The 16,737-nt window shown below is 52.0% G+C and overlaps 1 protein-coding gene across 3 annotated transcripts in view; it reads right to left on the reverse strand.

Annotated features, from left to right (window-relative positions):
- ERBB4 (erb-b2 receptor tyrosine kinase 4) overlaps nucleotides 1–15,589 on the reverse strand; it is a gene marked incomplete at its 5' end in the record, with an annotated part of 567,763 nt that extends 552,174 nt beyond the window's left edge. For 2 of the 3 annotated variants that reach the window (XM_082763474.1, XM_082763473.1), the window contains one exon: nucleotides 15,499–15,589. In XM_082763474.1, coding sequence (XP_082619600.1) covers nucleotides 15,499–15,589 — 91 coding nt within the window. The remainder of the gene's footprint in view (nucleotides 1–15,498) is intronic. The other variant, XM_082763475.1, reaches the window with a different exon arrangement.
- Nucleotides 15,590–16,737: the final 1,148 nt, after the last annotated feature.

Raw genomic sequence — 16,737 nt, forward strand, 5'->3', positions numbered from 1 at the left:
TTTTGCTTAAGCATCAGAACAAGTAATGGGCAAAAGTTTGAGGAGAGGACGGGCGAAGCTCCCGAGGCAAGAGCTCATTTGTGACTCACCGCAGTAATTAACAGTCGAGCTGGCCCCATCAGGAGTCAAAACGCATTTTTCTGATGGAAATGGAGCATGGCTCCAGAAGCCACACAGGTTCAGCGCGCACAACCACACGGGTGGCACCCCCGAGAAGCACGACCCAACAGTAAAGACTGCACTTATATCGGGACACAGGTAAACAGCAGCAAATAAAGAAAATAATATCTGTGTGATGCCCTGATACATCTCCCTCAGACGTTTTCAGGTGTCAGCCGTAATAAATGAAGCGTTTACTGGGTGCAGACGACACTTTAAACAAATCAGCGCAAGTCCCTAAAGGAAACAAGCAGCAGCATATTCTGTAGTATTTCATCATTTTGGAGCCGGCAGAACGGAGCTGACAAGTACACAAGATAAATACTTTGTTCTGTCACGCTGTGTCATGTCGGGGAGAACACAAAGTGTTATATGACCTTTGGAGGCACAGCCCAAAGAAGCCTTCCTGCTCGCTTCCATGCCAGCATTTTCAAAAGAGAAAATATATAAAAAAAAGAAAAGAAAAAGCAGGAACACCCACCCCTCCCAAGGCGCTGCCTGGCAGCAGCTGCAGCTCAAGGTATGTCACAGCCACGTTCCTGGCAGATTTTGCTGCTGAAGCCTGAAAGGGAAGAGCAGCCCGGGCAGGAGGCAGCTCCACAGCATCTCCCGCTCGTTGTGGCCATGCAAACCAGAGGGGGAAAAACAAGGTGATGCAAATTAGGTACCACTCACCACTATTTTCCGTCAACAAAATCAGCATCTGTGGGTGCTCGGTGTTTTTTTTTGTTGCTGTCGTTGTTTTGTTTTTTCTTTTTATCAAACAAAACCCTTATGCTCTTGGTGGAGCACAGCCACAGCACAACCCGTGCCTCTGCGCCTCAATCGTTTCACCAGACAAATCCACCCCAGGTCACCCCTGCTGCCCTTAGAGCTCCCATTTCTAAGACAAAAGGTGAGATAACGAATTCAATTAAAAAGAAAGGATGGCTGCAAAGACACCAACGTGGACTCAGAGGGGTTTGATGTGCAAAGCTAGTTTCAGGCATTTAAAACAACACAACAGACGTATCAAATTTACAGTTTTACTTAAATGAAATCACTTTGTATTCTCAAATAGCTGTAATAACTAACCATAGATACTGTATTAAGCATAAGTGTGGGAATGTTTGACATTTCTCCCCTCCCCTTTCTCCCATGAAAGATGGCAAGCAAGAGCCCATCCTCATTAATTACTGTCACTTCTCCGTAATAACCTGCAGTTACGGGATCTCCGCTATAAATTACATACATTCACATCAACTTACTAGCTTTCACGCTTGTGTATCTACTTACTATGAACCAGACAAATAGGTAATTAAGCTATTTGCAGCCATAAGAGTCTGGAATTAGCGCTGTAAGGAGATAAGCAGGGGAAAGCCAGCCCATCCCAGGTTTCCTCCAGTACGCGCAGTCGGAAGAAATAATATTAAAGGCAGACAAGGTAAAAGTGCATGCGTAATTATTAACAATATGCTTAACATTTGATTTTAAGTGTCACATTATTATGAATTAATTTAACATTCATTAGAGCCGCTCTGATCGTAATGAATTCGTTTGCCAATTGCTGCGCCTCCAGATAAGGCTCCCGCAGTTCCGCCGGAGCCCAGTTGTTGAGCGATAATTAACAAACGCTCAACAATGGAGGGCTACAAGAGGAGATAGGTAACAAAAAAAGGGCTCTGACCTGCCAAAAACACTGCAGAGCCCCAAATAAGTAAATAATAAAGGTCTGGGAGACATAAGGAATCTCTTCTGCTCCTTTCTGGGGGCCCAGCAGGATGCGAAGTGGGGAGAGGGTGAGGAAGAGCGGGGCTCTCAGGTCACAGCGACAGGACGGCCGTAAGCAGCATCCCTCCAGTACCAGCCCTCTGTGCTCACCCTGCACTCCCTGCAAATTGCCACCACGCCACGTCTGCAGTCTCCCACCAGGTAAAGCAGCACGATACCCTGCGTTACGAGAAAAACACTCGGTGGGAAGAAATGAGAGGCAGCCCCAGCGATAACAGCTTATTGTGAGCGCGCATTAACTAATGCTGAACTGTAATAAAACACTTCCAGAAGTGCACATGGCATCCCCAGGAATGCTAAATGGCTTCATTATTTTCCACTGCTTACAGACTGAGTAACGAAGGAATTCACAACAAAGAGCTGCTGCAAGGAAGCACTGCCCCACAAGGGAACAGAAGCAGAGGGGGCCGGCTTGTACCGCACACCTTGCGGTCTCCTGCGCCTGGGACAGCTCAGGAAGGAAGGTTAAACACCACTTCTAGCACTGGGGCTGCCTGCAGGTGAAATCTGGGGGTTGGTGGGTGCACACATTATTTCTGTAACCACCTGCTGCAGAGCAGAGCACTGGTGCATGTTCCCACCCCTGCTGCGTCCTCGCATCCACCTCAATGTGCAGCACAGGGAAGTGATGGTGCTGGTGCTGCTTCTCCTCCTGCCTCCCTGTCCCCAGCACCTTTTTCCTTCTGTCCCAGCAAGACAAGCAGCCAGGAGCATCCAGACAGGCAGAGGGGAGGCACCTGCTGACACAAAGCCAGTGCAGAATAACCCTGGCAAAGTAAGATTTTTTCCCTCAGCACCTCTTGGGAACTTCGTAAACAATAATCAAATGCTCCAAAGAGAAAGTAAGGAAGAAAGCCAGCCACAGATTTAACAGAGTTTTGCAAGAAAACGTACAGAAGTACGTGTCCCATCAGTCTGTCTTCCACCAGCTCTCTTAAATGCCTTTTATTTTTTCCCCTTTAGTGTGTTAACTACTTCAATTTGCAAGAACGCTTCCACTTTATTTTAACTTCCTAATAAAACGTGACAACTCCAGGAAATAAAAAATAGATTGCAGCAAAGCAGCCTGACCACACCGTGCCTCCCTATTGTGAAAACCTTTCTTTATTTTTCCATTAAAATATTTAAGCCTTCCAAGCCTCTGTCTTTTGCCAATCAAGAGCTCTGCTAATACAGTTTCAGGCAGCAAGAGAAAGCCGGGGACCGTACTTCATGCTCTGCGGGCTGAATAGCTCGGAGTAACACAGGCAACACGCCGCCTGCAAGAACAGCCAGAGAAACTTCAATCTCTCGCAGGCAGCCTGTTCCCTGCGAGTACGAGGGCGACTGCAAGCCAAGGTCAATTCTTTGCTTTAATTCCCTTCTTTCTCCTTTTTTTCAAGGCATGGGAAGAGAGCTTAGTTATTTCTGCATGGATGCAAGGTGAATGAGGCTGTCGCTTCTCATTGCGGTGCTATTTATTACAGGTCGCTGACATAATACAGCTTTTTTTTTCCCCCCCCCTCTCCCTCCAACACCAGAAAAAAAAAAAAAAAACAGCGGAGAGAGTTCTTCAGCATTGTCTCACTTACTGGCTTCTTTGAAGGGAATATATGAGCAGGTTTTATTTATTTATATTGTGATCTGACAACCCCGATGCATCAGCGTGTTTTCAGAGGCCTCCTGCTGAAGGAGGCGAGTCGCTACCCCGTCATTATCAGGTTTAAGAAGCCGCACGCATAATGAAACGTAATAAAAGAAAGGAGCGCGCCGGGGAAGGAACTGCAAGATTAACAGGAGGCACCAACAAAGAAAGGGAAATTTACCCTGAAATCAAAGGGGAGGCGGGGGGAGCTTTGCAGGCTCGCTCCTGCATTAACCAGGCTGATAATAGGGAAAGGAAGAGGGCAATAGGGGATTGGGCTCCTGTCCCTCCAACCACCTTGGCTGCAGCAGGAGACCGCTTCCTGAAAGCCTGCCTGCTGCAAGGGCCGGCTCCGGCCTCTCATCAGCAGTTCCTCCCAATTTAACTCATAGTTTCAGATGAAAAGATTTTATAGATCTCTGTTCCGTCCTGAGATGAGTTTGCCTAGAGCTCCGAGCAATAAATTGATGATAAATCAATTCTCCTGGTCTGAGCTTTGGAGCCTGCTTCTCTTTTCCCACACAGTGCCGAGAGCTGCGTGTAAAGCACATCCCTTGTCCTTAAAGGCAGGCTAATGCCTTGAAGAAATTCAGGAATACCCACACTCTGTTTCCAGGCCACTAATGGCACGCCAGAACTACCTTAGGAAAAGAATACCAATCATTAACAATCACATCTAATACTTCATTTCACAGCCAGAACCGAAGGTAAGCGAGTCCAGGCCTGCAGCTGGGAGCTGCGGCGGTGATTTCGGAGGAGGCAGAGGCAGGGACTGGCACATTAACATGAGAAGTCTCTCCCTACAGCTCCCAGCTTTCAGCCCTTCCACTGATAATACAGGCTGCATAATTTACACAGCATGGCTTCTTATCCTTTCCTATGCAGGGATTCTTTCCCAGTTTATACCCTTCCTCACTGGGCCACCAGCCTGAAGCGAGGCTGTGGACCAGAACTCATACCTCTGGAGAGCTTGTGAGTCTTCAAGACCATTTCCCCATCCTCGGGACTCCCTCATCAGCCACCACCAGCCACATCTACAGGCTCTCAGCAGCATCAGTGTCCCACTGGGGAGCCACCAGCTGCTGTCACACATCCCCTACCAAGGCCCCATCCCCTCCAGAGCAGGGCAGGATGACTGGTTTCTACACAGAAAAATGAAGAAAACCAGTCCCTTGCATCAGATTTCCGAAATACCCCGTTTGTCTCGTACAGCACCTGCACAGTATCTATAGATGTATGCGTGTGTCAGCAGTTCCTGCAGAGCAGCTGGTCCACGGGGTGCTCAGGCAGACCTGAGCCAGGCTCACACACCCCAGCACCGCTCCCACCTGCCCTGTGTTTCAGCAGCAAACCTTCACCTGCACTCTGGGCTTGCAAACTGTGCTTCTCTGATGCCATCTCCTTCACCCCCTGCGGACACATGATCATCAGAGCCACTGCGAACACACAAGGAAGCGTTTGTGAGCTCTGGCTTTTATGCACACCAAGCCAGAACCATGCAAATCCTGCGCACAGCAACCTGCGACTCCCTGCCAGTCCTCCCCCGAACCTCCCCCGGCTGCCAGCCCAAACGAAGTAAATGGCAGGCCGGCATAAACAAACAGCATTACCTTTGGAAAGGCAACCCACGGCTTAAAGCCAGCCTTGCAGATAACATCTGTAGTGCTGCCTGCACGGAGGGAGCCGGGCGGTAACTCATTTTGGTCCCGCAAAGGCAGAATCAATAAGCCACAAGGAAGGCCGAGCCTTGCTGTTTACATTTCAAATTAAAAGGACAGCAGCTTGCAAGTGTGACTTGGGGACGGCACAGGGTTGCAGCTTGGATTTTCAGCGAGCCAAGTGGTGCAGGAGAGCAGCACCTGCAACCCAACAGCACCCAGGAAGCACCGAGGGATGCTGTGGGGGAAATCACATCCCAAAGCGACTGCCAGGGAAAACTGAGACTTGTTTATACACCACCAAGCAAAAAAACCTTGCTCACTGCAGCTTCAGGCTCGGAGCTTTTCACCGATTTCACAGCAGTTGTGTTCATGCAGTGTGGGAGGGGAAGGCTGCTTTCTAGTCCAGGCTCTCTCCCAGTCCCACATGCATTTGCTCTCCTTTCCACCACGTCCCAAGCTGTGAAATTAATATGCACAGAGGACATAAACCTCTCGCTCGGGAATAAAAAGCGACCTTAAAATGCTCCTGCTTAATCCTTCCTGGGCTGCAGCGCTGCTCTGGGAGGAGAAGCCAGCTTTGGGCAGGAGGCTTTCACCTTCCTGAAGGTCTCCTCCTGCCCTGCTCCGTGGGCATCAGCGTTTCCCTCGGCCCAGCCAGGAGATGCACAAGCACCTGCCTTAGGCTAAAGGCACGGACGAGCACCCCCTCCCTGGAAGCAGTGCCAAATTCTGATCACAGATCATCCCTGCTCATCTCAGGGGACTAAAGCATGCACACATGGGCCAGTTACATGACTCACACCCGACAAACACAAAAACCAAATAACTCAAGTGCTCATACACAGCTCAAACAGCCGATTCCGCAGTGACAAAAGCATCACGTTACTTTCTTTTCAAATAAGTAAATTCCTGAACAATAAGTTACACGTGCGGTAGCAGGTCTTACGCCTGTGCATTGAATTTAAGACACACGCCCTTCGGGGCCTTTTTAAACAAGCATCACAGATTCAGACCACAATGTCAAGGTGAAAGCAAAACCCCAAAGGCACCGGACATCAGGAGAGTCAAATGCTTCTTTGGGCTTTGCCCCCTGCTTGTGCAACCATGGCTGTGCCCCCTCACTCCTCGGCATCTCTGATTTTTCTTTTGCTCTTTGGTTTTAAGCTTAGAAGCCTCTGGCACACGGGCTTTCTGTCCTTTGCCTCCAGCATTTCAGTGAAGAGAAGGGCACAAGGCTTGTTGGGGAGGACACCTCTGTTAGAGGAAGGTGAGAAGGCGTGACACAAGGCGGCCATGTCCAGAAAGCTGCGTTTTCTGCCATGAATATTCAGAACCCAATTTGCAGAATTGGTTAATTTTGCATGCAAATGGACAGTTACACATCTAACTGACCATTTGTGCAAGCAATTACACGCGCGATTACCTGATTGCATAATTGTGTGGGCCTAATTTTGAAATTGGGTCTTACATTTTCTGTTGAACACGAGTGCTGTATTTAATAGATAGATATTGACTACTTTCGAAGCAAAATCACGAGGACCTACTGACTCAAAACCAAATATTGACGAAATACGTTCAAGCGTGTCTTTACCCAAAGCCTATCATGTCGCACGGGCACGAAGCAGCACACGCCTGACAAACCGAGCTGCAAACATCTCTGCAGAAACTTCTGGGCCTTCACATCAGGACTGCCAGCAAAATACAAATCCAACATCGGCACACGTATCTGTACAAGCAGGTACCTTCATCCAAAGCACTGGGAAGTTTCTTGCTGTGGGTAATCTTTTCCGTGGAAGACTTGTTCTTGGGCATTCCTGCTGCTTCGGTAGTATTTGAGAAGAGAAATTCAAGTAAAACCACATTAAAAGAAGCCTCCCATTAGCTGTGGGGGTCAGCAACTCATGAGCGTTGTTTCAACAGGTGACCCCTGAAGATCAGGCAAAATTCAGGCTTGGAATTATTACTTGTCATGCTTTTTTTTTCTTTGCATGTGATCTGAGTGGTTAATGTCCCAGGCCTTTGCATTGCTGACCCCTAAGGAAAGGTTTCCATGCAAACTTAATTATCCTCAAGTATTTCCAGCCAACGTAAGGAGTACTTTTCTTTCATGGAATAATCCTGAAGACCACCAATTTTCTCATGAATGTCATCCACAACTCTCTATTTTACATGTCAAGCAGAAGCTCTTTAAGATTAGCTGTCAGAGGCCTCCTGTTTTGGCCAAATATCAATTTTCTGTGTGGATGATGCATTAAATTTAAGACGCTCATTGCTACTGCGGGCAAAGCAATATAGCAATTACTAGGCTATTTCTGGCTTACAAATCCATAAGTAATCATATCGTTGGAAACCCAAACTTGGTGGGAAAGAAATGAAGTAGAGCGTTAAAAACAAAGCCTAACACCGGCTCAGTAATTGCCAGCTCCCTTGGGATGCGTGGTGGTGAAAAGAAAAGCACCAGACCTGGTGTCACGGTCCTCAAGCCACACGTGTGTTTGCTGAAGCCTGAGAGGTTTAAAAAATAAAAAATAAAAATAAAAAGTGACTAATACTTTCTAGCCTGTATTTATGCCATCACACCTGTATTTAGGCTAGAGAGAAAATCAGTGGGACAGCAACAGGAGGAGATGTAACACAGCTGGCGGGGAAGGCAGAGATGGCCAGGGGATGGCTGCACGTGGTTTGCACCCACCAGCCCAGGGTTGGGCTCACACCACCCGTGCTGGCGGTTTTTTTTGCCATCCCACTCATTGCTGCTGCCCCTCCAAGCTTAGTATCCCAAAGCCTTCAGGTTTTTAGGACCACTGAGCTCAACGGCAGCAATGCAGACCATGAACTAGGACCTCTCCAGGACAAAGTGTGCTGACCTTCGTGGTACTCCAGCACCGTTCTTTGGGAAACCCAGGCAGGTCTCTTCCAGCTACAGCCTGAAGATGTAATTTCTGAGTAAAGGCAGCATGCTTTAAAGCCCTTCTTCTGCAAAGATCTGCGTGGCTTTCTTTGGAGGGCTTGCTCCTTTGTGCACCCTTCCCTGCTGCTTCGGTTCCTGCCTCTTACATTTATTTCTCTTGCACCTCCGCAAGCCGCTGATGCCCTGTATTGCCTGGTGCCCCGACACATACACCCTGCTAACAGAAGGCTGCTGTGATCTGAGAAGTGAAATTGTTCCAGCACCTTGTGCTCTTGACTCCTGAAAATAAGCCTTATCTCACCGGGCATAGTAAGACTTTGAGCCTGTGCCACCTGATAAGCACGGGTCTTATTCCAGATATTCCTAGAAACGCAGGAGTGCTCGCGTTCATCCAAGTTCTCAGAGAATTTCAGCAGAAATGAGGTTAAGAAGACACAAGGTTCAGTGATGCTAGGTGTGATCTGTGAGAGGGAGATGGGATCCCACACCACCGCAGCACTTTGGCCCACACATCAGCACTGCAGGCAGCACACATCTATCCCTCCTCCCTGCCCAGCACCGCCCCAGCACTCTGACCCACCACCAAACACCATCACATGCCAGGAAACCCTGGCACCATCAAGGCTCAGGACCCACAAGGCGAACCCTTAAGCTGGCCCCAGCAGACCAAGCAAGCAGACCTACACCCAGCACACGCTACCCAATGCAAAAGTTCCCTGGTTGCAGGAAGGAGCCAAAAAATCAATGAGCCAAAAAGAAGCTCTTGCAAGTAGTGATGCCACGAATGTACCAGCAGCTGATGTCATTTTGTCACATCACTGCATCAGTCAGGCTAGACCCAAAACAACAAATGGGAACGAGCATTGCAGCAATTCCCACGTAGCCTTGGACAACGTGGACACAGGAAAAGCCCAGGGCAGACAGGGGTAGGGCCAAAAAGCTTTTACTCAAAGGGACAGGACCAGGCTGGGATAGACAGGCCCTACAGAACCCACACACCACAGGACAGCCCCTACTTGGAGAGGGTCACTAGTTATAATGCCTCCTCCCACCCCATTTCTGTGGGCCTTCGGCATAGCTGAGATGATTCAAGCTGACAACAGAAGTTTGGCAGGATCACTTTCCAGTACTAAAGGACACCCACCCGGTAATTGCTCTACTGTAGCACGAGGCATAACCCACGTATTTTAATGCCTTAACCACACATCGGGACAGCAGGCAGACTACAGCTCTTAGGCTCCTAATAAACCCAGGTTTCCATCCCCAAAGTCACCAGCAATGCTTGCCAGACACTGGAAAGCCACGAGACAACCGGCCCCTGCATTAAATCCCGTGAACGAGTTCAACACCGTGGGTTACAAGAACAGTAATTCTTGGACTCTCCCCCTCCTGTTTCTTAAGCTACAGGAGCTTTGACTCCTCTTCGCTTTTATTCCCCTCTGGGAGGATGAGATTCACACAGCCCCGAGATTTTAGGATAAAATTAACACCAAGAAACTTGCAGCCAACAACGCTGCGTGAATTGATTTGTAAATCTTCCAAAATGAGATGGGAGGAAAAAAAAACCACACACCATATTCTCCTACTGTCCCCAATCCTTTGTTACTACAAGAACATAACCGCTCATAAGAGGCTATTTGAGAAGCTGCTATATCAAGGGCTCCAGCTGCACACCGAGACCCCTCAGGCAGCCAAAAAGACAGGGTACAGACCTGATTTCAACTCCTTTCTGGGGTGCTGGACCAAGGAACAGCAAACAAAGCATCCCTGCCCTTCTCAGCAACTCCCAAAAAGAAAAATCCCACCTGCACTGCATGCACCCCATTAACACCACAGCAGCTGCACCTTACAGCGCGGCGTAACGAGCTTTCACAGCAGCACTGGATGCACTGCTAGGAGCAAACCCAGCCCCTGACCTCAGGTGTGTCTGGCAGCGCCGGGACAATTAAAGTGCTGCAAAAGTTACAGCCACTCCTCGGACTTGAATAATGTCGTATTTTTCTAATATGACCTTCCCGGCAGAATATACAGCCCTGGATGATGACACCAGGGCTGCGTGGCTGTGCGAGCTGGTCCTGGCTTTGGCCACATTACCCGGGAGCACCCAAACACGCGTGATTTTAAGGGCTGCTTTAAAATCTGTAAACCAAAGAGGTGGCCCCGTGCTGTGAAGCATGGAGAGAAACCCGCAGCAATGCGGGTGCACCGGCACAAAGGACGGGCTCGAGGAACAGACAAAAGGAGAGATGTTGACTTTGGCTCCCCATTGACTTTGAAATTTTTCGTTTTCTTGGAAAATTTCAGACCCCTGCTTGCCAAGCAGAAGCAGCCGCACACCACGTTGCTCGAGATTTGGTTTCTGCCGCTCGCGACGAGCTAATTCGGGCAGCAATCGCTGCGATACGTACAGACAGAGTAACACGGGTGGCTTTCAAATAAAGCAGCCACATACATTATTTTTGCCTCCTTCCTACACAATTCCATGGCTTTTTCCATACTCTCCCGTGCATACATCCTCTGAGCATTATTAATAGCTACCAAAGAATATTATCTGCCTACCAATCACTTCAGCTTCCTACTTAATGGCAAGCACATTTTTAGAGCATCAAATATATCAACGGGGACAATGGTTGCTAAATTTGAAGTCAACAACAACTGGAAAACGCTCGCTGCTTCACTGATATTTTTATGCGCTACAGAAATATCTCTTGAAATAAATGAGCCCCTTTTTTTTTTTTTTTTTTTTTTTTACCCTTTCAAAGAGGTAATAAAATAATGCTGAATTCTAAATACTGTCACATATCCTTAGCAAACAGAAATTCAAATTTAGATCTATACATTTTTGCTGCCAAAGGTAATGAGCAAAAATATCCACAGGGCAACTCTGCAGAGAGGATCAGGGATTTTGGAGTTGTAGCTGGATGGCGGCGGCAGCACAATGGATAAAGAGTCGCCAGCACATGGAAGCTCTTGGGAAAGGGGTTAAAGCAAAGAAACTCTCAGGAACGCTTACCCCTGCATCTCTCTCTGGCTGCTACACTAACCTTAAAGATTTCCGAAATACTCCATTAGTGTACTAACCATGCTCCATAAACTTTTACGCCCAAGACGTTCGATATTTCAGTGTAATTTAAATTAATGGAAATTGAACATTAGGATGGGTATCAAGTTAAGCATGATGATATTTTCTTCCTGTCCGTGTGCCAGAGCAGCTCCATCCTGAAGGTCCTGGGAAGACCAGATGGGAATGTGTGGGAACACCGCTTGGGAAGGAGCAGCGGGAGCCACGCCATGCTCCCGGTATCAGTGGGATGTGGGCAGGTCCTGGAGCTTTACACCATGCCCCAACCTTCAGGACCCTGTCCTGCAATGGGCAGCAAGGAAATCCCCTAAATGCCATGCTGCACGCGTACCCCATGGCCACACGCCCCTATTTCTGGGAGAAAACTTCCCGAGCCAGTCCTCAGGACCCACGCACAGCCAGCTGGGTTTTGGGAGATGCCTACAGAAGGCACATCAGCATGTGACAAGAGCATGGGACACATTCCTGGTTTATTAGGAGAAATTTAAGGACGACCAAGTTATAAATGCCTGCTCGGGTACCGTACACCCAGCTGCACAGACATCAGGAGAAACAGGAAACAAAATCGGTATGTTTTAGAAATCTCTGGCATTGACCTTAAAGAAAGCAGATACGGTGACTGAACGTTTTGTATAGCTCAGAGAACTGCATCTGCTGAAACTTAGGTGCTTGCTTTCCCGCTGTTTACTTCATTTGCCCATCCACTGCTCTGGCAGGAGCTAGATTCGATAGGCTTCAGAGATGGAAACAAAGAGCAGGTACCGCTGGAAAGCACAAACACACGTCGAAATCCTTACAGTTAGCATTTCCACTGTCATATTTTTATTCTGGTTTTCTGACAGTGCCATTCGTACGTGCTCCTGTGGTTTGAATTACAGGCTTGGCTGCCCCAATGCCTGCCAGCGTGAGACCCCTGGTATCACCAACGCACACGTGAATGTTCATCTGCCCTGGACTCTGCATCCCATTTACGCAGTAGGGAGAGTTTTCCTGGCAGGCTGAGGGAAAAAAAAAAAAAAAAAAAAAAAAGGAGATATATATATATATAGCAGCTGTTCAAAGACTTCAGGAGGCTTGGCATCTGCCCGTGTGCCCAGCAGAGGTGCCGAAACGAGACCGCTCGTTTATCACGTGGGCACGCAGGGAAGCTGCCATGGAGCACAGCCTATACGCAGCTCCTCCAAACCGAGGAGTTCCTGAACAAACATCACCTGAAGCTGCCGAAACGATGAATCTTCCTGGCAGAGCCCGGTCCTCCTGCGGGATAATTCGGCTGCGTGGGCACGCAAAGCCCAGCAGCAGCCTGTGCGTGTGTGCAGAGCAGGAGAAGCTTTGAGTCAACAAAAACAAGGGCCCGTTGTACGTGCCAGGGGTGCAGCCTGGCAGGGCTCACCTCCCGCAGAGAGGGCTCCTCGTGGTGCCAAAGCACCTGCCCTTCCAGCAAAGGACCACTTCAAGCAGTTAAAAAGGAAAAAGGAGGGAAAAAAAAGCTATACCCTCCTTTTGAGCAAGTGCATGCATTTTTATTGCCCTTTCCCTTTCCTAGCTTGCCCCAGGAGTCATTACACCACTAAGAGCACGCACTTGATGTGAACTTGCCCGCCCTCAGCACCCAGACACCAGTCTGGTTCCGACTTACGGGGCAGTTCACGTCCCCTAGGATAAAACCCACCGTCCTCACAGCCACCTGAGCTCCCTTTCCCACTCGAAGCACTGAGGAGTCTTTGAATTATCCTCCCAGCTCGGAGCTATGCTTTCTATGGGCGGTGGGGATGCAGCCCCAAGGGATACCCGGTTCCCTGAGCCCCCTACTCCATGCTGAGCCCCCCAGAAGGAATCTGGGGGGAATCAGGGCCCGGGAAATCCCATCTCCAACTCCAGGCTGCGTGTCCCGCTGCCGGGGAGCTCCTGGGGGCTGCTGCCACCTAGAGCTGCTCGCACGGCACGGCTGCGGGCACGCCGCCCCGCACACCCCACGGCACCCCACAGCACCCTACTACAAAGTTTGGCCACCCATACAAGCGGCTCTGTGTCACCAACAGTGACTTTTGGGGGAATTTTTCCACAAACCCATTGAACACATGCATGCTGCCAAACAGGTTGTGCTTTCTAGGCGCAACTGAGCTTGCTGTGGTTTGCTTAGATTTACCCAACTAAAAAAATAATGGCAATTCTAGCATCCCCTAAAAACTAGAAGGGGAGCACTGCTTCTGAGCAGAGACAGGGCTTCTCCCTTTGCCAGCTGCTACTGCCAAGTCTCATTCCGCTCACTCGTAGGCATGTATTTCAGGTCCTTATTACTGTTTTCATGTTAATTACCAGCACGGCTCTTAGTGCCAGCATCCGTACACATATACATCAATTACCATCTCCTTAAAAAGAAAAGAAAAAAAAGTCACGAGGAGGTCAGCGGGGCACTCTGCGGTGCCGGCGAGGCGGGCGCACGCGGGCAGGCTGCACGGCTGCCGGTTGTGTCCCCAGTCCCCGGGGATGCCCCGAACGGTGGGGCCGGACCTGATGTCCTGCGGTGAGCGGCACTGGCCGGCAGCACCCTCGGGGGACACCTGGGGATAGTGCCAGCTTGGCCTGGCCACCACGCAGGGACCCCACAGAGCGGGGACCTCCAAACATGACGCAGGGACTCCACAGTGTCCCGCGGGACGTCCCCTGTGCAGGGACTGAGTCAGCCGGCAGCAGCGTGGGGCTGGAGCTCCCGGTCAGCGCTTATCGTGCCTCCGCAAAGGCACTCGGAGCTCAGCCTAATTTTAACCTCCGGACAGACATCGCGGCGGACGGGGCGGGAGGGGTGCCAGGAGGGCGGCTGCACCTCGCCGAGGGCACACGCGAGGAGCAGCGGCTCCAAATTAAAGCCTGCACATGCACCAGCCCGACCGGGCTGAGGGGGGAGAGGAGGAAAAATAAAATAAAATAAAATAAAATAGTGCGCTGCCAAAATATTTGAAGTACAATTAATTTCTCAGAGCAGTTGAATACTTCAAATGGCGCTAAGTTAATTTGGCTGTAATTATTTAACGACTCAACAGCCCCATATATCAGAAAAAGGAGTTAATTTATCAGCTATTTCCACGCAGAACAAAGACTCGCCAGCTTCCAGGTAACAGCCCAAGCTGTTTGGCTCACGTGACCCCGAGCTGTGCGCTGCAAACATTATATGCCCAAGCACGGAGAGAGCAGAAATTGGAAAAAAAAACATGTATTCACGCCTTGGCCGACAGACTTGGGAGAAGGAAATGAAAAGTTTGGGTGAGAGCAGTGGTCCTCATCTCCCTCGATGCGCTGAAAACACAGGCGGCAGCCAGAGCCCCATCCTCGGGCCCCCGAAAGCTGGTGGAGCCCAGATTTTTGGGGGGCTCCTAAACGCTCCCAGATCGAAGCTCACCTGTCCAGCCCACGCTGCTGTTTTGGCTAGCACCGAGCAGCATGAGCCAAGCCTTACAAGCCGCTGTCACCCCGAGCAGCAGCCCTGAGCCCCTTGCCGTGCCGAGGGTCACACCAGCCCTGGCATCCCTGCGGACGGGGTGGCTTTTGCGCGGCGCAGGGACCGGAGGCTGTGCCGTGACCGGGATCCTGGCGGCCGAGCTCGCCCGGCTCGATGCTGTCTGCCTTTGGTGGGGTGTAAATCCAGCAGGGCTCGCTCGGAGCGGGAAGTCCTGGGAAAGGGGATGGGGAAAGCGGGAGAGAGGCAAGGTAGCGGGTCAGGAGCTGAGGGAGGAAAGGCAGAGCGGGGCTCGGGGAAGCAGGCACGCAGCACTCCTCCAGCTGGGGTTTCCCCGTTTAACACCGCGGGAAAAAAAGAAAAAAAGAAAAAAAAAAAAAAAAAAAAGAGAGAAAAAGAGCAAGAGAAGAGGAAAGCAGCCTTCAGCCCCTGCCGATCTGAGGAATTGGGAAGCGATCGCGGGCAGGGAGGCGAGGGCCGGCCGCTTACATAAAGCCGAGCCCGGCGTGCGCCCTCAGCGCCCCGCGCCCGCCCGGCGGGCCGAAATTCCACAAAACCCCCCCAAAACAACCATAATTTCCCCCAGATCCCCCCCCCCCAACCCCAACGACGGCCGGGACACCCCGCGGCACAGGGCGGACAGCGCGAACCGGGGGCCGAGCCGCGGGGTCCCCTCAGCGCGCTGCGCCCCCTCGGCTCGGGGCGAGCCCCCCCGGCCCTACAGCCCCCCGGAGCGGCACCCCACAGCCTGGCCGGGGGGGGCTGGGAGCCTGGCTGCGCCGCTAAGTTTGGGAGCTCCCCTCCAGCCCCCGCAAACAGCCCGCAAACACCCACCTGCCTGCGCCGCAGCCGCCCGCGGAGCCCCGGCGGCCGCCGCCAGCACGCAGCAGCTCCACCACAGCAGCCCCCCGGCCGCCGCCGGCATCGCGCCGCCGCCTCCTCCTCCTCCTCCTCCTCCTCCTCCTCCTTCCTCCTCCTCCTCCTCCTCCTCCTCCTTCAGCACCGCCTCAGCCTCAGCCTCGCCGCCATCCCCCGCGCAGCCTCCCCAAAAGTTGGCCCCGGCCCCTCCGCCGCCGCCGCCGCCGCCGCCGCCGCCCCCAGCGCCGCCCCTCCGCGGCCCGACGGGGCGGCCGCCGCTGCGGGACGCGCGGAGCGGAGCGCACCGAGAGCGCCGGCGGCAGCAGCAGCAGCAGCAGCAGGAGGAGGAGGAGGAGGAGGAGGACGGCGAGGAGGAGGAGGAAGGAGGAGGAGGAGGTAGAGAGGAGGAGGAGCGGTGGCGGCGGGACGGAGCTTTGGGGGGGAAGAGGGGGGGATCTGACATCCCCCCCCCCCCCCTCCCCAAGCTGCCGGTGTGCAATAGGGGCGCCCCGGCTAAAAGGGCTGGGAGGCGGCTGCGGGGTGAGGGGGGCCTCGCCCTGCACCTGCTGTGGTCCCAGAGCACGGGCAACCCCTGTGGAGATGCTCGGAGCCCCCCCCACGCTCGCATCGGGCCCGCTGCCCGGCCAGTGTCCCCCAGGCATTGCTGCCACCCTCCCTGCGCGGCCTCTTCGCCAGCAAAACCCCGCAGCCATCCCCAGCGCTTTCCCCAACCTCGCAGCTGGAAAAAAAACCGAGCGGGACCCCGCCGAGGAGCGGCTGCGGGGTGCTGGCAGCCCCCAGCCCCCCAGCACTTGCAGCTCAACCACGGTTTGGGGCAGCGCAGCCCGGAGCCAGCCTCTTGCCCTAACCCCGCTCGCCCTGGGACGCATTGCTGGGGCTGCAAGGTGCAGCTCGCACACCGACGGCTCCTTCCAGACCGCCCCGGGTGCGTTAATGACCAATGCTCGCTATGCAAACCTTGGCATGCCGAGCAGTTTTTGCGCTGCCCATCCTGACCTCATGTTTATTTATTGCAGGAGCTCTTTCTCCAAAGCTCGCCTGGGCTCCCTCACCGTAAGCCTGTTAGCGGGGGGCTCCCGAAAGCAGCCGGCTGAGAAATTGCAGCTTTACGGTGCGGCTCCGTTTGGTGGCCGGGGTGTCCTTAAGCCCCAAATATTCTCTCGCCACAGGAGTTTTCTCCGTGTGATTTAATAT

This window comes from Aythya marila, assembly GCF_965140915.1.
Source record: "Aythya marila genome assembly, chromosome: 6".
Classification (NCBI taxonomy): domain Eukaryota; kingdom Metazoa; phylum Chordata; class Aves; order Anseriformes; family Anatidae; genus Aythya; species Aythya marila.